General features: G+C 47.3%; 1 protein-coding gene across 5 annotated transcripts in view; it reads right to left on the bottom strand.

The window, feature by feature from the left end:
• The window catches only part of grip1 (glutamate receptor interacting protein 1), a 480,409-nt gene that overhangs the window by 25,430 nt on the left and 431,114 nt on the right, over positions 1–23,865 (bottom strand). For all 5 annotated transcript variants that reach the window (XM_038780539.1, XM_038780540.1, XM_038780538.1 and 2 more), the window contains 2 exons: positions 7,666–7,735; positions 5,705–5,850 (listed from right to left, as the gene is read on the bottom strand). In XM_038780539.1, coding sequence (XP_038636467.1) covers positions 5,705–5,850; positions 7,666–7,735 — 216 coding nt within the window. The remainder of the gene's footprint in view (positions 1–5,704; positions 5,851–7,665; positions 7,736–23,865) is intronic.

The raw sequence follows: 23,865 nt of genomic DNA, 5'->3' as shown, positions 1-23,865 counted from the left end.
ACAGTGCAGAAGGAGACCATTCTGCCCATCGAGTCTGCACCGACTCTTGGTCCACACTTCAAACCTATCCCCAGAACCCAGCAACCCCACCGAACCTTTTTGGACACTAAGGGCAATTTATCATGGCCAATCCACCTAACCTGCACATCTTTGGACTGTTGGAGAAAACCGGAGCACCCAGAGGAAACCCACGCAGACATGGGGTGAACGTGCAGACTCCGCACAGACAGTGACCCAGTGGGGAATCGAACCTGGGACCCTGGAGCTGTGAAGCAACTGTGCCTGGGTGTGCTAACCACTGTGCTACCATGCTGTCCACGATGTAACGTGGCTGGTAGATCACGGCCTTAGATATCAGACTGCCAACATACAAAAAAGCCCAACAGGTAACATTTATAATGGTAAAACGTGAGAACATTGCCTCGGCTGATCATGTATATACTTGGCCCATGCTAAAGGATGAATCATATTCTTCAATTATTTTTACATTACTGAATAACATACGTCTAAAACCAGCGTGACAGTTAATTATGCAGCATTGGCAAATTCTAGGCTTCTTCTTCAAAGACACTTTGATGAATGAGTAAGTGCTGAAGTGTATTCTTGTGTCTACTGGATGAATATGACTCAGAAGGGTTCTGCTCTGCTGCTCTTTTGCATAATTCAGATGTCAAAAAATAACACAGCGAATCCTCTCGATTATGTTCTGCTAAATGAGATTTACAATTATGTTCTGCCTGTTGTTTCTGAACAACTTACTTAATGCAGAGATCTTCCTCGAGTGACTAGAAATACTTTGTTTCATTATAAGCGGCAGAAAGACATACTTAGCAAGATTGTAGTAAAATTTAACCAAAATAAAATGCACATATATTTTAAAAAGTCTTTCATCATGAAGAAATGAAGGCGCGGTAAGTCTATCTCCTTATGCCATCAATCCACCTATTCGCCCGAGGTGGCCATCCGTCTCTCTCCAGGAAACAATCTAACTAAAGCAATTATCCACCTTGAAGGCCTTTCTGGTAGGTTGTTGGCACAACCCCTGGGTGTCATGCGGGTCTGTCTGATTGGCTTCTCTGCTCACTTCTAGTTTTGTTGTTTTTAATTTACATCCCCAGGTAGTTGAATCCTTCACCACAGTGAACAATTTTCCATAGTCATATGCAAAATTCCCACACGATTCCCATCATTGTTGAAGATGCTTGTCAGATCAGTTCTTTGTTTAAAAAATAAATTTTGAGTACCCAATTGATTTTTTCCAATTAAGGGGCAATTTAGCGTGGCCAATCCACCTACCCTGCACATCTTTGGGTTGTGGGGGCGAAACCCACGCAAACACGGGGGAGAATGTGCAAACTCCACACGGACAGTGACCCAGAGCCAGGATTGAACCTGGGACTCTGGCGCCATGAGGGAGAAATGCTAACCACTGCGCCACCATGCTGCCCTTTGTTAGATCAGTTCTATGTTTCCACTCCAATCTCCTTCACGTTTGGTTACCTGAAAATACTTTTCTGCTCATATCAATGTATTTTTGATTTCTATCATTTAATTTCACACTTATTGCTTTCTTCTTATTTTTGATTCTTTTTAAGACTGAAAACAAACCAGGGCTGGTGCTAGAGCACAGAGGGAAAGGGGAGGCCTTGATTGGTGGATCAGCGAGCACGGTGTAAAAGGGGAAGCTGTGATTGGTGGATCTGGAAGGGATGGGGATGCACTTAATGGAGGTTTAATAAGCTTGAATGGTGTGGCAGGGCGGGGAAACAGCTTCTTCAGAAAGTTCCAGCGTTTCAGACTTATCTGTGGAAACTATGGCCACCTAAGGAAAGTTGCTCACATCATTTTTACGCTCTTGTGTTGTTTCAGTTCAGTTTTTTACTGCCCCCAAATTTTGTCACCCTTGGTGATTACCTATTTGCCTCGTGGTTGCACTGGTCATGTTTTTTAAAAATAAATTTAGAGTACCCAATTCATTTTTTTCCAATTAAGGGGCAATTTAGCGTGGCCAATCCACCTACCCTGCACATATTTGCGTTTTGGGGACGAAACACACGCAATCACGGGGAGAATGTGCAAACTCCACACAGACAGTGACCCAGAGCCGGGATCGAACCTGGGACCTCGGTGCCATGAGGCAGCAGGGCTAACCACTGCGCCACCGTGCTGCTTTCTGGTCTTCTTTTTTTAAACTGTTCCTCAATCTCCACAGAAACAGATCTCCATCTTCAGCAACGTTTCAGTAAACAAGCAAAGACTATGTCAAATCGAGCATCCAAAACAAAACACAGGATTATCTGATACAGAGCTTTCCCACACCACACAAGATACTTACAAGAGCGCAGATAGGTAAATTCTTCTTATTTAAAAAAAATAAATTTTAAGAGTACCCAACTCATTTTTTCAAATTAAGGGGCAATTTAGCGTGGCCAATCCACCTACCTTGCACATCTTTGGGCTGTGGGGGTGAAACCCTCGCAAACACGGAGAGAATGTGCAAACTCCACACAAACAGTGACCCAGAGCCAGGGTCGAACCTGGGATCTCAGCGCGTGAGGCAGCAGTGCTAACCACTGCACCACTGTGCTGCCCCCAGGCAAATTCTTCTTAAACCTTTCATTGTACTCCATTGTCATTACGCTAACGTTCATTTAATCTAATGTTATTACTTTTGGAGAAAGGTCTGGCTTCCATTTCACACTTTGTCCCAAAGCATCTGATCGATTAACTCTAAGAGACTGCAAGTTTCAGCCCACATTATTTCTTGCCGCCAATGGAGTGTCTAGTAATAGATACATTTCTCATAAAGCTAATTTAACTCTGAAGCGCTGGTGATTGAATAAATCAATTTAAAATCTAAAAGTAAATGATGATTGTTGTTCGAGATACGCATCAAGGTTTCAGTTATTTGTGCTAAAGTTCGAGTCCTGTGACTAGTTGCTGTTTAAAACATTTGAAATATTTATGGCGTGATTTGTCCGAGAGGTCTTTTCTGTTTCTCCGCAGCTGGCCTCAGCAGAAGCGCTAGAGAAACCCTATGAAAAAGTTAATGGCAACAGTGCCATTTATCCAGGATTTCCACGACTCTTCCTCCACCGTTAGGGAGAATGAAAAGGAAAACACATGGAGATGTTCATCCGTATAATCCGTCTTTTTGGAGGAAAAGTGAAATGAAGATGCTGCCCGTCTGTTTAGGTGTTGTAAATGGTCCCTTGACAATACTCAAAAGTAATATCCAGCGGACCAGGCTAATGCTCCGGAAACTCGGGTTTAAATCCCACCATGGTGTCTTGTGGAATTTAAGTTGAATTGATAAATCTGTAATTAAAAGCTAATCTCGTAACATTGACAATGAGACTATTACAGATTATCGTAAAAATCCATCTGGTTCACTAATGTCCTTTAAGAATGAAATCTGCCGTCCTCAGTAATATCTGGGGGCTTGTGCCAAAATTGGGAGAGCTTTCTCACAGACCAGTCAAGCAAGAGGCTGACATAGTCATACTTACGGAATGGATCATACCTCACGGAAAAATGTCCTAGCCACCACCATCACCATCTCTGGGCATGTCCTGTCCCACAAGGCAGACCCAGCAGAGGTGTCGCAGTGATATAAAGTCAGGCAGGAGTTGCCCTGCAAGTTCTCAACTTCAATGTGAACCACATGAAGTCTCATGGCATCAGGCCAAACATGGGCAAGGAATGGTCCTGCTGATTACCACATCTGGTACCCCTCGATGTTGAACACACTTGGAAGAAGCGCTGACAGGGCAGCACAGCGGCGCAGTGGTTAGCACTGCTGCCTCAAGGCGGCCGTTCAAGCCGGGTTCGATCACGACTCCGGATCACTGCCCATGTGGAGTGTGCACATTCTCCCCTTGTCTGCATGGGTCTCACCCCCACAACCCAAAAGGATGTGCAGGGTAGGTGAATTGGCCACGCTAAATTGCCCCTTAATTTGCAGTGTTAATGTAAACCTACTTGTGAAGCTAATACTGATAATTATTATTATTATTATAATAATTGGAAATAAAGGATTGGGTACTCTAAATTTATTTTATAAAAGGAAGAATCACCGAGGGTGGCAAGGGTGAAGAATGTACTCGGGGACTTCAATGTGCATCACGAAGAGTGACTCCTACTGACTGGATTGGCTGGGTCCTAAAGAATTACATGTTAGTCTAGGTCTGCGGCTACTTGACCTCGTTCTCACCAATCTACTTGTCACAGATGCACCTGTCCATCTGATAGTCCTGGTGGGAGTGACCACTGGACAGTCCCCGTGGAGATGAAGTCCCAATTTCATATTGAGGACCCCTTCCATCATGTTGTGTAATATTACCAACTAGCTAAATGGGACAGATTTCAAACAGATCTAACACAAACTGGGCAACCGTGAGGCTCTGTGAGCTATCAGCAGAATTAGATGCAAACACAATTTGTAACTGAATGGTCCAAGCTTATCTCCCAATCTACCACTACCATCAAGGTTGGTGATCAATCCTGGTTCAATGAACATTGCAGGGGGGCCGCCGGGAGCAGCGCCAGGCATATTTTAAAAATAGATGTCAATCTGGTGAGGTTACAACACAGGACTACTTGAGTGCCAAAGAGCATAAGCAACAAGTGACAGACAGAGCTAAGCGATTCCACAACCAACAGAAGAGATCTAAACTGTGCAGTCCTGCGAATCCAGGCGTGAATGGCGATGGACAATTAAACAACTGACTGGAGCAGGAGGCGCCACAAATATCCCCATCCTCAATGATGGAGGAGCCCAGCACGTCCGTGCAGAAGACAATGGGCAGCACTATGCTTATTTTTTGGCACGGTGTCATTTCAGGCAGGAAATGTGTCCAGTAGCCCGCTGACAGTGTTGCTGGGCATTTTTAAACTCAGTCGAGAGAAAAAAAAGAGATGGGGTAGGTCCCACGATCTCACGCAGCGCCCTGTCAGCAATTTAGGATTTTAAAAGATGTGCACTGAAATTAGCCCCCTCCCCTTTCCTGGGCATTGCCCACGTCAGGGTACTTTGGGTACCTCCCGGGCATGACCCTCATGGGAGGTGGATGGGGGGGGGGGGAGGAAGGGGGGGGGGGGTTGGTGGGGGTGGTAGGCTGTCCTCATCTGTGCACTTCCAGTGAATTCATGGCAACGTGAATGGACAATTTAACGTGGGGTGAACTATCAGGGATAAAGGTCTGATAATCGTATTTAAATTGATGCAAGCCGGGATTCCCAACTTTTACAGTCGGAATTCCCGTTATGTCATCAGCGGGAGGACAGGGAATAATGATTGCGGAAAGCCCACTGGCAGAAAAGCTGGGGTTTCTTTGGACTCCAGCCTCACAACTCAAATCATTCTTGCGGGAAAAGAATGGTTTCATTTCCTCAGAAACTGGCTCCTTTACCCGTCCTGCAAGTAATTTGTCTTCTCGGATGGACAGTAAATACTGGCCTAGTCTGTGACACCTACATCCCATGCACAAACAAAAAATCATGCATGCCCAGCGGAACTGACCAATGCTCATCCTCTTCATTGTAACTTCAGCCAAAGCCCTGAAATTTGTTAAAAATAGTGTCATGTTGATTTTCCACATTTCTTACTCCTACTGAACGTTAGGAGTGGGCAAGTGCATCTTTGAAATGTTTGGTCCATTGTAATGAATGCCTATTTAAAAGGTAGCCGCTTGCTTCTTTCTACCTGAGTTGTCTTCATCTTTGCGTATCTTTAGTTTCACAAGTTCCTCGCACTGATGAAGGATCTGAACTGCATCTTCCATGGAGCAGTTATCCAAACGAATGCTGTCTATGGCAAGCAGCTTGTCTCCCAGCTCCAATGTTCCAGTTCTGATTGAAAGCACAAAGTTTATATGAGAACCGTTTAACTATCACTTGAGCTTTTAATCTAATCTTGCATTAAAAACTGAAATGTGCGGTTTCTACATCTACTGTATTTTCTTTGGTTTCTTGCATACCCAGTTGATGGCGCATTAGCCCAACAGCTCTGTATTTTTTTTGGAGACTGCTGAGTAATTCTAGTTTACATTGCACAATGTACAGAGGGTTCCAAAGGCAGTTAGTATATCCTTTAAAAACAATCATTCACAATATGTGAAGTGTTGCTTGCAGTCCAACATTTATTACCTATCCCTAAATAGCCACAAGGAGTGCTACAGTCTGTATGGTGTAGTTATACCCACTTTGCCATTAGCAGGGGAGTTCCAATGTTATGATCCAGCGATGAAGGAACAGTGATATATTTCCAAGTCAGAATGTTGTATGGTTTGGAAGAGAACTTGCAGGTGCTGGGATTCCTACACGCCTGCTGCCCTTGCTCTTCTAGGTGCTCAAGGTGTTGTCAAAGACACCCGTGGCGAGTTACTGCAGTGCATCTTGTGGATAGTACACACTGCTGCCAATGTGGTGGAGGGACCAAATTAGACGAGGTGCCAATCAAGCAATTTCTTTGTGCTGGATGGTATTGAGCTTCTTGAATGTTGTTGCAGCTTCATTCATCCAGGAAGTGGAGAGTATCCCAGCACTCCTGCCTTTCAGATGGAGGAGAGGTTTTGTGGGATTAGGAGATGATTTACTCACTGGAGGATACCTGGCTTCTGACTTGCCATTGTAACCACACTACTTATGTGGATGATGCAGTTAATTATCAGGTTGTTGGTGACCCCCCAGGATGGTTATGACAGGGTCTTCGATAATGAGGTCGAGGGGAATTGAAGTGAGAGGGTGATGGGAAGACATTGATGCAGGGACAATAGTAAAGGATCAATATTGGGTGTAATTTAAAGGAATAAAAGTAATTGATTTTTCATGGCTGAGCCTGCAGAATATTAGTGTCACAAGTAGGCTTACATTAACACTGCAATGAAGTTACTGTGAAAATCCCCCTGTCGCCTCACTCCGGCACCTGTTCGGGTACAGAGGCAGAATTCAGAATGTCCAAATTACCTAACAAGCACATCTTTCGAGAAGTGTGGGGGGAAAGCGGAGCACCCGGAGGAGACCCACGCAGACACGGGGAGAACGTGCAGACTCCGCAGACAGTGACCCAAACTGGGAATCGAACCTGGGTCCCTGGTGCTGTGAAGCAGCAGTGCTAAACGCTTCCGTGCCACCAAACATTATATTAAAAATACCAGTAACACACCTGAACCCTATACAATAAGTATGGAATTAAATTAAGTCATCACTGGTGTTAGTCCCTGTGAAGGCTGATTTTTTTTAAGGGGTCGAGAATAGTATATCACTGAGATCAAACGACAAAATGGAAAGGTGGTCATCATGACATGTTGGATACGCAGGAGACAGAGGATAGGAGGCTTGTAATAAGAACTGGCAGGTGATACAGAAAAAAAAAGCTCATTATAAATTATGTCATTGAAACCATGGTAACTTTAAATTTTATAATAGGCTGATAGAAGACTAAAACCACTTTAATTGCAATGGAATTTGTTGTTCCCGCATTTGACAAAATTCAAGCGACTGCCCCACATTCAAGCTTGCGTCAAAAGTTGTTTATGGCTTATCATCACGTACAACACATGAATGTCTTATTTGACAGGAAGCTGCATTTGGGCATTTACAAATGTGCCACTAGACGCGGACGATGACCAATTAAAAAAAAACTTGCCAAACAAAAAGGCTCACCTGTGTGCCACGCTTCCTTTTTTAATGTCTGAAATGATGAGTGGGTCTCCTGGTTTTCTGCTTGCAGGCGCTGTGGTAACAGAAACGGGTTTTCATTTTGGAAAACATTTCTCAAAAGAAAAACAAAACCATTTTCTTTAACATTTCATTGACCGGTTTAGCTTCAAAACAGTGATTCAGATAAATGCACATCGGTCGCGACAACACTAGAGGGTGCTGCGCTTTCACAAGAGACTGTCGGAGAGGTGGGAAAAAAAGTGAAAGGGACGTCAAAATATCTAAAAGTATTTTCAATAATCTGCCCAGACGACGAGGGCTGATAAATACCCCAAAGAGGTATCTGCAATCTATAAATATTCTCAAAATTAAACATGAAAAAAGGGTAATTTAATTTTACTTCACCCAGTGGAAATGACTACACAGAGACACGAACAATGTTAAGGTGATGGCTAAAGAACTAAAATGCTCAATCAACAGCTGCCAGCTTAATGTGTTGCTGGTGATTTTCAGCCATTGTGAAATATCTTCCAATTACTTTTGTTGCTTTTTAATTCATTTCTTGGAAAATACACGTCCATGCAAGGTAGGCGAGCACTGTCAGAGGACTTGGCCGTAATTTGTTTAAAAATAAATTTAGAGTTCCTGCTGGGATGGAGAGCAGCCTCTCCACCCTGTGCCCTGGCGTGGCGGGGGGACCTGTTGGAATACTTGACCCTTGAGAAGGTTAAGTTTGAACTGAGGGGAAGCTCGGAGGGGTTCTACAAGTCATGGGCACTATTTATTATGCACTTTCAAGGACTGGATAACATCGAACATTAGTTGGGGGGGGGTGGGTGGGAGGGTTGAGGGGAGGGGGGCTGTGTATATTAAGGATGATTCTTTTTTGTCATTTGTTTATGTAAATATGCGGGCTGATGTTTGGGGGTTGGTGAAATGAAAATCGCTTATTGTCACAAGTAGGCTTCAAATGAAGTTACTGTGAAAAGCCCCTAGTCGCCACATTCCGACGCCTGTTTGGGGAGGCTGGTACGGGAATTGAAACATGCTGCTGGCCTGCCCTGGTCTGCTTTCAATGCCAGCGATTTAGCCCTGTGCTAAACTAGCCCCTAGTTTAGTTTAGGTGGGAGGATGGGATCGTTGTTATTGTTATGGGGATCGATATATCTGTTGCTGATTATTGTTTATTGCTGGTGGGTGGAAATTCGGGAGAAAATGTGCCTGCACATATTTGGTCTGTAGGTGCAAGACCCACGCAAACACGGCGGGGGGGGAAAGAGTCGAGTAACATAACCATTACGCCATTGCCTCCCTATTGCCTTGGCATAAGTTAGTGCCTTCAGGAGATGTGAGGGGGTAACGTGGGTGGTAGAATAAATATATTTTGTTTTATAATGATCCTAATGAGGTGCTTTGGGCTGTTTTATTACATTGAAGGCACTATATAAGTGGCTATTGTTTTTTTTAAATCTTTTAATCCTAGCAAAAAATGTACATCATTAAATGATAAGGAATCCAAAATGTAGTGGGATGATGAGTCATTCAGTTGGTGACATTTCCCTTCAAACATTTCTCTCCTATACAGCGCGACATGACAGCTTGTAGCAAATCATGTTTATTTGCAGTTAGTTTTCCAGACCCAGTTTTAGTTTTCCTGAAATTCGGAAATTTTACTTTGAAAACTTCTATGATGCATAAGACAAAAAAAATGTACGAATTGAAAAAAAATATATAAATAATCTGCGAGGGAAGGTTCACCTCCACCAAACACACATCGCTGCTACTTGCCAAACAGAATTTCCCTGGAAATAAATGCAAATCCACAATTGATAAACCTGCATTGATGATACCACAAGAAAGCTCAACCCTCTTCTGTGCGGGCCATATAGCATTTCTGTCCATTACTGTACAAATCACAAACGTGGTCACTCAGCAAAGAACTGGTAAGAATTCCATTAAACAAGTTGGCCAGGAGATGTTGTACAAAGACAAACAAACTCAAGGTTGCAGCACAGGGCCAGAAATGATCGGCAACGCACTATTTAGGGATTAACTGTCACTTGCTGAGTGTTTCTGGGAGAATTATTTTCTGCCCATTAACCCTTCACTGCAAAAGTGAATCCTGAAGACCTGCCAACCAGTTGACCCACAAAGCATTCGAATTGATTGACTGAATAGCAGTTAAGTAGTTTAAGGAAACATTAAAAAAGCCTGCATATGCTAGGGGAGAGTGGCAAGAGGTTTACACAGCTAAACTCCAGAGCAATGCAAATGAGGAGATACCACATAACCGGTTTGATGACGGATTTCACAACTTTCTAACCTTTGGGTGTTTTCTTCTCTCATGGTCTATGCTTCTGCATTGAATCTTCCTAAGATTATCAGCATATCCTGCCAAGTCCTGCCGTGAATGAAATGTTTACAGTGTGTGATAAAACACAGCAGTAGTGGACAGGACCACCTGATTCCAACTGGCCGTCACTGAAATCCTGCAGCCAATCAGCATGCTTATGCTTCAACAGGAGCTTCATTCATAAACCATAAACTGGAGATTAGATTACTTCAAAGAAAAAGCCTCCCGGGTCTCTTCTGGCCCACTGATTATTGCTATCAGTCCTTAATGGCACCCTGTGCAGGTCTCCCAATCCTAGGAGTTATAACTCCTACTGATTACATTATAACTGATGTGGCGCCTATGGCATCATCAAGCCACAACTTTCCCAGTTTAATTAGGCCCAGGTCAGCCTGAGGCAGGTCGTCTGCACAATATCACGATCCCGGCCTTTTTAACCACCCATGCACCATGTTCACACCACATAGGCTGGGTAAAAATTGGTGCTTTAGCGTGCTATTCAAACATCAATTATTCACAAATCACAAGCACAATTAGCCCATCAACTGGCTGAGATGAAATGGTGCACAGCACACTCAAAGTCTACACGTGTTCTTATTCAATTGTTTTTGATATCTTGTTCCATACCTGTAGTGATCTCTATGTGTGCATGTACACAAGGGGTTAAAGTGTAATCAGCAGCACCACATGATCACTAGAGGGCCGGACCAACAGGGGTATATAAAGCAACCACATTGTGTCTCCCTCAGTCTATCTCTCAGGTGCACTGTGACCCGGACAATATCAGAATAGTTCAGATGGCTAGTGGAGTTACGTATAGTTATTGTCGTAAGATCTTGTTAACCTCATCACTAGTATCAAAGTTAAAGTAAAGAACTCATGCACTAGTTACTCAATAAACCTTTGTTGTTACTGGATGAGTTTGAGTCTTCTTCATCGAGATTCAAAAGACCTCACCATCAACCAAGGATTGAGTAGCACGAGTTACCTACCACACAGGTAACAAAACAATATCCAAAGGAAAAATCTCCAGGCAGTAATCTCAGGGTTTAAGATGACATTTTTAAACTGTTCGGATTTCACAGTGTATTCTAAATTAGTTAATTTAACGATTTTGGAATTCCTCATTGTACATATTTTAGATCTAATTTTATAAAAGGTGTTAATCTACGGAGGTCCAACATGCTTAATTATTATTTATATTTTAATGGTTTCCGTCAGGTTTCATAAATGCTACATTAACTTTCACCTGAGACTTATTATCATCAATGTATGGACTGTGACAGGCATGTGTGTTTAAACTCTTCCGGTTGTAACCACGGAGTGAGTGGTCTCACACAGGGCTGTTCCTGCTTAAAGTCACAGAAAAGGGCTCTTTTCACACAGGTCCGGGTAGAATTTTGATGAAAAGGCGTAGATGAATGTTAGAGGAGTAGTTTACCCCTGGAGTGGTATGTCTCCTGATCGCCAGACCCGGCACAAAACAGTGAGAAATTTGGCTGGAAAGTTGAAACAGTCTGGTGCTGCAGCGACAGCCTCTTCCAGTATGCAGGCAGGAGAGTAAGGTCCCAGATACAGGAACTGATTACTTTTATCAAGGAGGAATTCCATAAGTAGAGGAAAGAAATGCATGAGGATCCTGCAAAGGCCATTGCAGCTGTGGCATTCCTGAAGAGTGCTTTGGAGCGGATAGAGGTGTGTTTGGAGGTGCAGGGCTCACAGATTTGGGAGATTGAAGGAGTGATCGCGGACCACGGCAATCGTGTGGTGGCTCTAGAGGCGGAGGTGGGGCTCCAAGGAGACCTTTGTAAGACATTGAGGGAAAAGGTTGAGGAGCAGGAAAATACCTTGAGAAGCCAGAACTTGCGAATAGTGGGCCTGCCTGAAGGGGTGGAAGGTGTGAGTGCCACGAGGTACGTCTCGAGGATGCTGGCGGGACTGGTGGCAGAAGGGGTGCTAGATAAGGCACCTGAAGTGGACCGAGCGCATAGATCTCTGAGGCAGAAGCCTAGAGCTGGGGAGCCGCCACGGACGGTGATCGTGAGGCTCCATAAATTTGTGGAGAAAGAGAAAATTCTACGGTGGGCCAGGGAGAGGCATAGCTGAGACTGGGAGGGAAATAACGTCCGAATTTATCAGGACATTGGAGCCGAGTTGGCAAAACGGCGGGCAGGTTTCAACAAGGCCATGGCGGTGCTGTACCGGCAGCAGACCAGGTTTGGGGTGCTCTACCCGGCGAAATTATGGGTGACGTTTGGAGGCCGGGAGTATTATTTTAAGACCCCAGAAGCGGCCGAAGACTTCATTAAGGGGCATAAACTGGGGGAGAACTGAGTGGGCAATGCTTGGGAACTGGGGTACTTGCACTATGTAATGGTCGGGAGCATGTTTGAAGTGGGTGTAGGAATTGGGGGATTTTTGCCTTTTTTTGTTGGGGGGTAGGTTTCTGGTCAATGTTGAGATTGTGAGGAGTTGTAGGGGTGAAAAGTTTATGTGGGGATGGATGTTCCCATCCCCCCTCCTGTTTTATGGGACTGTTTGTGTTTAACATCTGTTTGCTTGCTTTTGGAGTTCAGGAGAAGCCCTTGTTTGGGTGGGGGAGGTTAAGGCCAGCTGGAGGCCTTCTTCTTTGAGCTGAGGAGTGAGGGGGGTCATTAGGATGTGCCTTTGGGCAGGGACAGCCACGCTAACAGGTTATGCTGGTGAACGGAAGTGAGGTGGTGGGGGAGAAGGCCACGAGGGGTGGCCTGGGGGAGGGGGGGAAGGGGGGGAAGAAGGGAAAGGGGAAAAGTGGGGGTGGGGTTGCGTCTCGGCAGGGGGTGAGAGATGACATGATCAAAGGCGAAGAAAGGGGCCATCTGGGATGGGCTAGGTACAGAGTGGAATTAAAGGGGCAGGAGTTAAGTGGGGAAGATGACTGACGGTAGAGAGGATTGGAGGCGCAAGCCTCCAGTAAGGTTGGTAACGTGGAACGTCCAGGTACTGAATGGGCCAGTTAAAAGGTCGCAGGTGTTCGCACACCTCAGGAGCTTGAAAGCGGGGGTGGTCTTTCTGCAGGAAACGCACCTCCGTGTGAAGGAACAGGTTAGGTTAAGGAAAGGGATGGGTTAGGCAAGTTTTTCACTTGGGGTTTGATTTGAAATCAAGGGGTGTGCAGATTTTAATGAGCAAAAAAATGGGTTTCGTGAGTGCGAAGGAGATGAGGGATCCGGGTGGGAGATATGTGATTGTGGGTATTGGAAGGGGCACCGGTAGTGTTGGTAAATGTGTATGCCCCAAATTGGGATGATGTGGTTTTATGAGGGGGTTCCTGGCAACAATCCCGGATTTGGCCAGGTACCAGTTGATCATGGGAGGAGATTTTAACTGTGTCCTGGAGCCGAGGGTGGATAGATCGAGCCCCAGGTAAATGGGTAGGTTACGAATGGCAAGGGAGCTGGGGGGGTTTATGGAGAGGATGGGTATGGTGGATCCATGGTGCTTTTAGAACCCAGGGGGAAGGGAGTATTCCTTCTTTCCACACGTCTATAAAGGTGTATTTGCTGCTGTGCAGAGAGACCTGGGTGTGCTAGTGCATGAGTTGCAAAAAGTTGGTTTACAGGTGCAACAGGTGATTAAGAAGGCAAATGGAATTTTGTCCTTCATTGCTAGAGGGATGAAGTTCAAGACTAGGGAGGTTATGCTGCAATTGTATACGGTGTTAGTGAGGCCACATCTGGAGTATTGTGTTCAGTTTTGGTCTCCTTACCTGAGAAGGGACGTACTGGCGCTGGAGGGTGTGCAGAGGAGATACACTAAGTTAAACCCAGAGCTGAAGGGGTTGGATTACGAGGAGAGGTTGAGTAGACTGGGACTGTACTTGTTGGAATTTAGAAGGATGAGGGGGGATCTTATAGAAACATATAAAATTATGAAGGGAATAGTTAGGATAGATGCGGGCAGGTTGTTTCCACTGGCGGGTGAAAGCAGAACTAGGGGGCATAGTCTCAAAATAAGGGGAAGTAGATTTAGGACTGAGTTTAGGAGGAACTTCTTCACCCAAAGGGTTGTGAATCTATGGAATTCCTTGTCCAGTGAAGCAGTTGAGGCTCCTTCATTAAATGTTTTTAAGATAGAGATAGATAGTTTTTGAAGAATAAAGGGATTAAGGGTTATGGTGTTCGGGCTGGAAAGTGGAGCTGAGTCCACAAAAGATCAGCCATGATCTCATAGAATGGCGGAGCAGGCTCGAGGGGCCAGATGGCCTACTCCTGCTCCTCGTTCTTAACTTCTTATGTATTCAAGGATTGATTACTTTGTAGTGAGTCGGGAGATTTTGGTTGGGGTGGAGGGGGCAGAGTATGCGAGGATAGTTACCTCGGACCATGCACACACTGGTTGGATATTCGGTTCAGTACGGGACGAGAGCAGAGGCCGGGGTGTTGGTTTGACTCGGGGTTGTTGGCGGATGGAGGTTTTTGTGATAAGGTGCGGTTGCCAATTAGGGATTATGTGGAGTTCAATCAGAATGGGGAGGTGTTGGCGGGCATTTTTTGGGAAGCACTGAAGGCAGTGGTCCGGGGAGAAATTCTCTCATTTACGGTTCGTGAGAATAAGGAAGGAGGGCGGAACATGACCGTCTAGTGAGCGAGATAGTGGAGGTGGACAGGGAATATTCAAGGGTGCCCACCATGGAGGGATTGGTGAGGAGGAAAACGTTGCAGGGGCAATTTGACAGGCTGACAACGGGGAGGGCGGTAGGGCAACTGCGTAGGACAAGGGGGTTGCAATATGAGTATGGGGAGAAGGCGAGCTGCACGCTGGCGCACCAGCTGCGGAGGCAGGCTGCGTCCAGGGAAATACTGAAGATCCGGACTGGAGCTGGGGATGTGGTGTCAGAGCCAGGGAAGATAAATGAGGCATTTAGAGAGTATTACCAGGGACTTTATGGGGCAGGCCCAGGAGGAGAGGAGGGGGACATGGGGCGGTTCCTGGACGAGCTGGAATTTCCCCAGGTGGAGGAAGCAAAGAGGCAGGTGTTGGAGTAGGCCCTGGGACTGAGGGAGGGGCTGGATAGTATCAGGGGTATGAAGTCGGGGAAGGCCCCGGGACCGGATGTGTACCTGGCAGAATTTCATAAGGAATTTGCAGCGGACCTGGCACCACATCTGTTGGAGGCGTTTAATGAAGCACTGGAGAAGGGGGAGTTGCCGGAGACGATGAAGCAGGAAGTAATCATACTGATTCCCAAAAAAGGGAAGGATCCGGTGGAATGTGGGTCATATAGACCCATATCACTATTGAACACGGATGTGAAAGTATTGGTTAAGTTGTTGGCGGGGAGGATGGAGGACTGTGTCCCAGGGGTGGTTGCAGAAGATCAAACAGGCTTCGTGAAGGGCAGGCAGCTCATGAGTAATATAAAACGGCTGTTGAATGTGGTGATGAATCTGTCGAGGGCTCTGGTACCGGAGTTGGTGGTGTCCATGGACGCGGAGAAAGCATTTGATCGCGTGGAGCGGCGATACTTGTTCGAGGTTTTGGGAAGGTTTGGGTTCGGGCCGAGATTTGTGGCATGGGTGCAGTTGCTGTATGAGCAAGGGTGAGGACGAATGATATGAGCTCACAAAGCTTTGACTTACACAGGGGTACGAGGCAGGGGTGCCCGCTGTCGCCGCTGCTGTTTGCGCTGGCCATAGAGCCGTTGGCAATGGCTCTCAGGGGGTCGGCAGAGTGGCAGGGGATAATGAGGGGACAGAGGGAGCATCGGGTGTTGCTCTATGCCGATGACCTCCTGCTGTATGTTTCGGATCCGTTGGAGAGTATGGGAAGGATTATGGGCCTGTTGGGGAGGTTTGGAGGTTTCTCGGGATACAAGCGGAACGTAGAGAAAAATGAGGTATTCCCGGTGAATGAGCTGGCACAGCGGGCTAATTTAGGGGGGGTGCCATTTACGGTAGCGAGGGATAGGTTTCGGTACTTGGGGATTCAGGTAGCGAGGGAATGGACGGGGCTCCATAAGTGGAACTTAATGAAGCTGGTGGAGGAGGCCAGGGAGGATCTTAAGAGATGGGATACACTGCACTTAACGTTGGCGGGGAGGGTCCAAGTGGTGAAAATGAATATTCTGCCAAGGTTCTTGTTTATCTTTCAGGCTCTCCCGATCTTTATACCAAAGGCCTTTTTCGGAAAGTGGACACAATCATCTCTGACTTTGAATGGGCGGGGAAGGTGCCGAGGGTGGGGAGGACCCTGCTACAGAGGCAGAGGCAGCAGGGGGGGTTGGCGTTGCCAAACTTGCTTCATTATTATTGGGCAGCAAATGTGGACAAGGTGCGGCGGTGGTGGGAAGGAGAAGGGGTAGAGTGGGTTAAGATAGAGGAGGAATCTTGTAAGGGGTCTAGTTTGACAGCTATGGTGACGGCAGCGTTGCCAATGGCTCTGGGTATGTATTCAAGGAGCCCGGTAGTGCAGTCCACAGTGAAGATATGGAATCAGCTGAGGAGGCATTTTAGGGTGGAAGGGATGTCGGTGCTAACGCCACTGTGCGAGAATCATGAGTTTCAGCCGGGGGTGGGGGGGATGGATAGTGTATACAGGAGGTGGATGGAAGTGGGGCTGGGTCAAGGTGAGGGATTTGTATTTGGAGGAAGGGTTCGCCAGTCTGGAGGAGCTAAGGGAGAGGGTAGAGCTGCCGAGGGGGGAGTGAGTTCAGGTATCTACAGGTTAGGGACTTTGCACGGAAGGTCTGGAAGGGGTTCCCTAGATTGCCGGGATACACCCTGCTGGAGTGACTGCTGCTTCCGGATGTGGAATGGGAGCGAAGAATTGGGGATATATATAAGTAGCTGGGGGAGCAGGGAGGTGAGGGTGGTGAAGAACAAGGAGAAATGGGAAGCGGGGTTGGGAGGGGAGATCAATTGGGGAGTGTGGAGTGAGGCACTGCGAAGGGTAAACAGGACCTCCTCATGTGCAAGGATGAGCCTGATACAGTTTAAGGTGGTGCACAGGGTGCATATGACTCAGGTGAGAATGTGGGTTCTTTCAGGGGGTAGCAGATGAGTGTGAGAGGTGTGGGCGGGGGCCAGTGAATCATGCGCACATGTTTTGGGGTTGTGAAAAATTGGGATGATTCTGGGCGGGACTGTACCCGGTCTTAGCCAGGGTAGTGGAGGAGGAGGTGGACCCGGACCCTTTGGTAGCTATATTTGGGGTTTCAGAGAATCCGGAGCTCATGATACAAGTTTGAATAAAATGCGTTTTTTTTAAAAAAGGCATCTGTGTTTAATCTGCATTGGGACATGTAATTGAAATACATTTAATATTTATGGAAAACACTAGCTATTTTAGAGACACGTTAATCAGTCCGAATGAGTTGTGTCATTGTGTTTGGTGATGTGCTGTCTATTAACATTACACCTCTTTTTTGAAAAATGAATTAGAATCAGTAAAGTGAAGGTCTCTCATATTTTCCACCCCCCTAACTACCGAGCTGTGGAAAGTCAGCTTGCGGCAATGGGGTTTGCCCGGATAGGTACAGAATTTACATGACGGAGAGCAAACTGTGACCCTGAAAATTTTAAAGAAGCTCAGAGGATGTTCAAACATGCTTCAAATCCGTAGGTGGGAAAGTAAGGCCAGGAAAATACACAGCAGGTCTCGTCAGCTCCGTAAATATATTAAGTCTTATATTCAGTCAGTTTATGGGACCCGTGTGTCGCCAGGGCACCGGCACAGACAGAAACAAATGCTAACTCACTGTTTAATTCATTCACAAGACAAGCGTGCTGTTGGAAAGGCCAAAATGAGGGCAGCACGGTGGCCTAGTGGTTAGCACAACCGCCTCACGGCGCTGAGGTCCCAGGTTCGATCCCGGCTCTGGGTCACTGTCCGTGTGGAGTTTGCACATTCTCCTCGTGTCTGCGTGGGTTTCGCCCCCACAACCCAAAAATGTGCAGAGTAGGTGGATTGGCCACGCTAAATTGCCCCTTAATTGGAAAAAATAATTGGCTAATCTGAATTTTAAAAAAAAAGGAAAGGCCAAAATGTATTGTCCATTCCTAATTTCCCTCAAGGAGATGATGGTGGGCCAAAAGGCCTCCTCCTGCTCCTATCTTCTATGTACCTTCTTGAGTACACCTTACTGGGCTATTTTAGAGGGTAGTTTAGAGCAGTGCATCTCAAACTATCTGATGTGGCGGACAGGCAGTTTTTTTTTTCAATGTGCCAGGGACCGGTGAGCGAAACAAGCCAATCCAGGATTACTGTCTCTTTCTTTTCTGGAAACACTCCAAGTACCGGTAGACGATGGCTCGCGTACTGGCACCGGTACGCGTACCACACTTTGAGAAGCACTGGTTTAGAGGGTAGTGAAGAGTCAACAACCGCAGAGTTCAAACTGAATAAGGATGGCAGATTTCCATCCCAAAAGGGCATTAATGAACGAGATTGACATTTATACAATCTGAAAGGTCAGACTCTAATTTTTAGCCTACGCCCTCCATAATAATAATATAATAATCTTTATTGTCACAAGTAGGCTTACATTAACACTGCAATTAAGTTATTGTGAAAAGCCCCGAAGGCGGCTTTGTCAAATGCCTTCTGGAAGTCCATATAGTAACATTCACATTAACGACCAACATTAACTCGCTCCTCACAATGCTTCACGTTTGAAATTCTCATTCTTCATTTCTTCCCCATTTTCCCTGAAGCACATTGTTATCCTTTCCCACTAAACCTAATTCAGTGCGATAAACTCCCTCCCTCAGCATTCTCTGCTGTCTCCTGTGCATTGCTATCTTCTTCCTTTTGCAGCCGGCAGTCGTAGCACCAGAGGCTCAGGTTCCATGCTACGGAATACCCCCCTCCCACTCCCTGCCGAAAACCCTTTGCCTCACTCTTCATTTAAAGTTATTCTGAACATACATCTTTTTGAACACACTTTTGATCGCCCAATCATTTATTTGAAACATTAAGAAAAACGGTCAAAGGGGCAAATGGGAGGCTGGTGGGAGGCGAGGGAGGGGGGTGAAGGGGGGAATGTAAGTGGGGGAGGAAGCAGGTGGAGAATAATTTTGCCACTACTCCCCACCAAACGAGGAACATATTCCTACATATTGCAGCGGCTAAGAAACTCTGGAGTGTGTTTTTAGGCAGCACATTAGCACAACATTAGCTCAATTACAGATGAGGTTGTTAAATGAACTTTCGTCACCACTTCCGTTGTCTAAACATATAAATTAAGTGGCACTCATTACTCACTCTCACCTATCTGGCGTTTAGTATGTACTTTAGAGCAGAAATCTCCTCAAAGGCTCAACTCAACTTGAAAATTGTCAGCTAAAATGCAATTGAGATCCAAGGGCGTACTCAAAATGAACCATCCCGAGGTTAGCATTCTATCCATTGTCACTGACAGAGGGGACTCTCAGGTTTTTCCCTCCCCAAAAGCACCACCTTAAATATGGATAAGGAGCTAATTTATGATTTTGTTACAAGTGGCGGTGACCTGAAGGAATCTTGCCTGTGCAGCTTGACGTTGATGCCTTTTCAAATGCACTCTCGAGCAAGAATGTTTGACATATATTGGCTGGTGAGGAGCAGGTGCTCTCCAAAAGCTACATTAATTTGTTCTTGGCAAGTTATTAACTCGGTGAGTCATTAAAAAATCAAACTGCTTAATTAATGAGCCATGAATTGCACTCCTGAATGGGTTATGCTGAGCTACATTATGATAATCAGGATGGAGGCCACTGGAAAAGGAAGTGAGGGAAACAAGACAATTATCCCCGGTGCGTAAATGTTACTTCAACATGGTTATTCCCTAATGACAAGTTGTGGAGAAAGGGCCCTGAATTTTGGCAGTGGCCAAGCACGTGCACTGGCTGATGACCGTGGGCAGCACGTTAGCACAGTGGGTAACACTGTTCACAGCTCCAGGGTCCCACAGTACTCAAGGGTCACTGGCCGCAATTCTCCCCTACCCGGTGGGGCGGGGGGTCCCAGCGTAGAGGCGTGGCGCCAACCACTTCGGCGTCGAGCCTCCCCAAAGGTGTGGAATTCTTCGCACCTTTAGGGGCTAGGCCCGCGCCGGAGTGGCTCCCGCTACGCCGACTGGCGCCAAAACCGGCGCCAACGGCTTTTGGCGCCCGTCGGCCGGTGTCGGGACTGGCCAAAAGACCTTCGCCGGTCCGTGCATGCGTCGTGGCGTCAGCGGCCGCTGATGTCACACCGGCGCATGCGCGGTAGGGGGGGTCTCTTCTGCCTTCGCCATGGTGGAGGCCAGGGCAGCGGCGGAGGAAAAAGAGTGCCCCCACGGCACTGGCCCGCCGGCCGATTGGTGGGCCCCGATCGCGGGCCAGGCCACCGTGGGGGCACCCCCCGGGGTCCGATTGCCCCACGCCCCCCCAGGACCCCGGGGGCCCACTCGCGCTGCCAATCCCGCCGGCACAGAGGTGGTTTAAACCAATTCGGCAGGATTGGCCTGTCAGCGGCGGGACTTCGGCCCATCGCAGGCCGGAGAATCGTCGCGGGGGTCACGCCGATCAACGTGGGGGGCATGCCAACCGGCGGGGCATGATTCCCACTCCCGCTGATTCCTGGGTGGCGGAGAATTCCGGTCACGGTGAGGGCGGGATTTACACCGACCCTGCGGGGGGGGGGGTTGGAGAATTCCGCCCACTGTCTGTGTGGAGTCTGCACGTTGTCCCCGTGTGTGCGTGGGTTTCCTCCGGGTGCTCCTGTTTCCTCCCACAAGTACCGAAAGACGTGCTTGTCAGGTGAATCCGACATTCTGAATTCTCCCTCAGTGTACCCGAACAGGCGCCAGAGTGTGGCGACTAGGGAATTTTCACAGTAACTTCATTGCAGTGTTAATGTAAGCCTACTTGTGACACTAATAAAGATTATTATTCTTGTTATTAAAATAAATCTGCGCACAAAGACCTCGCAATCCCTGTAGCAAGAATTCTCCTTTTCCCACCGGAAATTTAAATCTGGCACCAAGTCAAGAGATATCTTGGCATTCAGCAGCAGTGATGTCAGCAGATAAGTAGACAACAAATCAAACTGAACTATTGATACACAGGAAACCAGGTGGTTTAAAAACACTACAAATACTTTACTTCCAACTTTAATCTTCAGATAGTGAAAATAACTGTATTAAGACAAAAGCTAAATGAACAATTTAAATAAAAATGATTTTATGCACAATATTTTATCATAGAATTTACAGTGCACAAGGAGGCCATTCAGCCCATCGAGTCTGCACCGGCCCTTGGAAAAAGCACCCTACCCAAGCCCACACCTCCACCCTATCCCCAGACCTCCACCCTGTAATCCCAACTAACATTTGTTTGGACACTAAGGTAAATTTAGCATTGCCAATCCACCTAAACGGCACATCTTTGGACTGTGGGAGGAAACCGGAGCACGCGGAAGAAACCAACGCAGACAGGGGGAGAACATGCAGACTCCGCACAGACAGTGACCCAAGCTGGGAATCGAACCTGGGACCCTGGAGCTGTGAAACAACTGTGCTAACCACTGTGCTGCTAGTCCAAACTCCTGAAGCTGCTGTCAGTTTCAGTGGAGTAATGACGATGAACATTGACGATTATGTATCGTTCCCACAGCAAAACTCAAAGCCATGATCTTCATGAACAAATACCAGAATTATTCTCTGCTACCCACGACGGGTCAGAGAATAGCGGGAGGGCCTTCCCAACAATTTTCACGTCCTCCCGCTTATACTACCCCCCCTCCGGCCGCCCCCCGACACGAATCGCTGCTCGCCGTTTTTTACGGCGAACAGCGATTCTCTGCAGGCCGATGGACCGAATACCGCGGAGTTTACGGCCGTTTTCACGGCCGCAATCACACCTGCTTTCAGCGTTCGTGAAAACGGCCGCAAAGTTCTGTACCGAACAAACAATGGCACCGATTGGCACGGCCGCATGGGCCTACGATCGGTGGGCACCGATCGCGGGCAGCGGGTCCGATACCCGCGCACTATTTGTTCTTTCGCCGCCCCGCAGGATCAGTCCGCGGGGCGGCTGAGGGGCATGATGGCCCGCGCGTGCGCGGGTTTGACGCGTCTGCGTCATCCACGCATGCGCGGGTTGGAGATGTCCAACCCGTGCATGCGCGGCTGAAGTCACCGTGCGCGTCAGCCGCCGTGACTCTTGGCGGGCGGAGTTAGTGACGTTCGCTAACTCCGCGTCGCCGTGATTCCCCTGGCCCCGATACTAGCCTCGCCCGGGGGGGAGAATCGGGTCCCGGGACGGAACTCCGAGGTTGGTGTGAAACACGGCCAGTTTCACGCCAGCCTTCACGGCACGCCGGATTTGCGGAGAATCGCGCCCCTAGATATTTATACTTGAAACCAATGAAATAGCATATGTTCACAATTAATCACTTGGTAATAGCTGATGGGTTCAATGTAGCAGTGTGCAATTTTACATGTGTTAACAACCGTTTTATACATTCCAGTGGCTTTAGGATATCTTAATTTTCTCCTGTCGCTATCAAAGTACAACAGCTTGATCAAGGTCCATCTGTTACTGACTGATATGCTTGTGCCCACTCCACAATTCACACTAGTTTAGTATTTCTTTACAACTTCTACAGCTGTAGCATATTAATATTCTTCAAGATAGCACATATTTTTTTTATAAATGTTTTTTATTCAGTTTTCATGTTTTATATTGAACAAATTACAAATTGTTAGAGAGAGAGAAAAAACAAAAGAACACGCAAAAATTAACATATATATTTACAGGTAAGCATCGTCGTAATAATAACTCTGGCCTCCCCCCTTTAGCCGGCATACATATTTTACATTCCCCAATATGGCCGAGGCACATGTTTATTGGCATTTATTTACAGTTTGATTTTGGGCCTTAGCTAGCCATCAAGATCCCGTAAGGAACCCGTAGCCCCCCCCCCCCCCCCCCCCCCCCCCCCCCGGCTACCTTCCCCCGATTCCCGTCCATTTTCCCCTGATTCTTGGCCACCCGACTATTCTTCCTCTTGTACGTTGGCCACAAACAGGTCCCGGAACAGTTGCATGAATGGCTCCCACGTTCTGTGGAAGCCGTCGTCCGACCCTCGGATGGCGAATTTGATTTTCTCCATTTGGAGAGATTCCGAGAGGTCGGACAGCCAGTCTGCAGCTCTGGGCGGTGCTGCTGACCGCCAGCCAAACAGGATTCTACGGCGGGCGATCAGGGAGGCAAAGGCAAGGGCATCCGCCCTCCTCCCCAGGAATAGATCTGGCTGGTCTGAAACCCCGAAGACCGCCACTATCGGGCATGGCTCCACCCTCACCCGCACGACTTTGGACATAGCCTCGAAGAAGGCTGTCCAGTACTCCACAAGTCTGGGGCAAGACCAGAACATGTGGGCGTGGTTGGCCGGGCCTCTTTGGCACCGTTCACATCTGTCCTCCACCTCCGGGAAGAACCTACTCATACGGTTTCTTGTTAAGTGGGCTCTATGTACCACTTTTAGTTGCGTCAGGCTGAGCCTTGCGCATATGGAGGTGGAGTTGACCCTATGAAGTGCTTCGCTCCAGAGTCCCCACCCTATCTCCATCCCCAGATCGTCCTCCCATTTCCTTCTTGTTGCGTCCAGTATGGTGTCGTCCCTTTCTACCAGTCGGTCATACATGTCGCTACAGTTCCCTTTCTCTAGGATACTTGCGTCCAGTAGGTCTTCCAGTAGTGTCTGTCGTGGCGGTTGTGGGTACGTCCTTGTCTCCTTTCGTAGGAAGTTTTTGAGCTGGAGGTACCGCAGCTCGTTCCCCCCAGCTAGCCGAAATTTCTCTGTCAGTTCGTCCAGTGTTGCGATCCTGTCGTCCGTGTATAGGT

Source organism: Scyliorhinus canicula, chromosome 20, assembly GCF_902713615.1.
Source record: "Scyliorhinus canicula chromosome 20, sScyCan1.1, whole genome shotgun sequence".
Lineage (NCBI taxonomy): Eukaryota > Metazoa > Chordata > Chondrichthyes > Carcharhiniformes > Scyliorhinidae > Scyliorhinus > Scyliorhinus canicula.
This window is presented reverse-complemented; position numbering and strand designations above follow the sequence as displayed.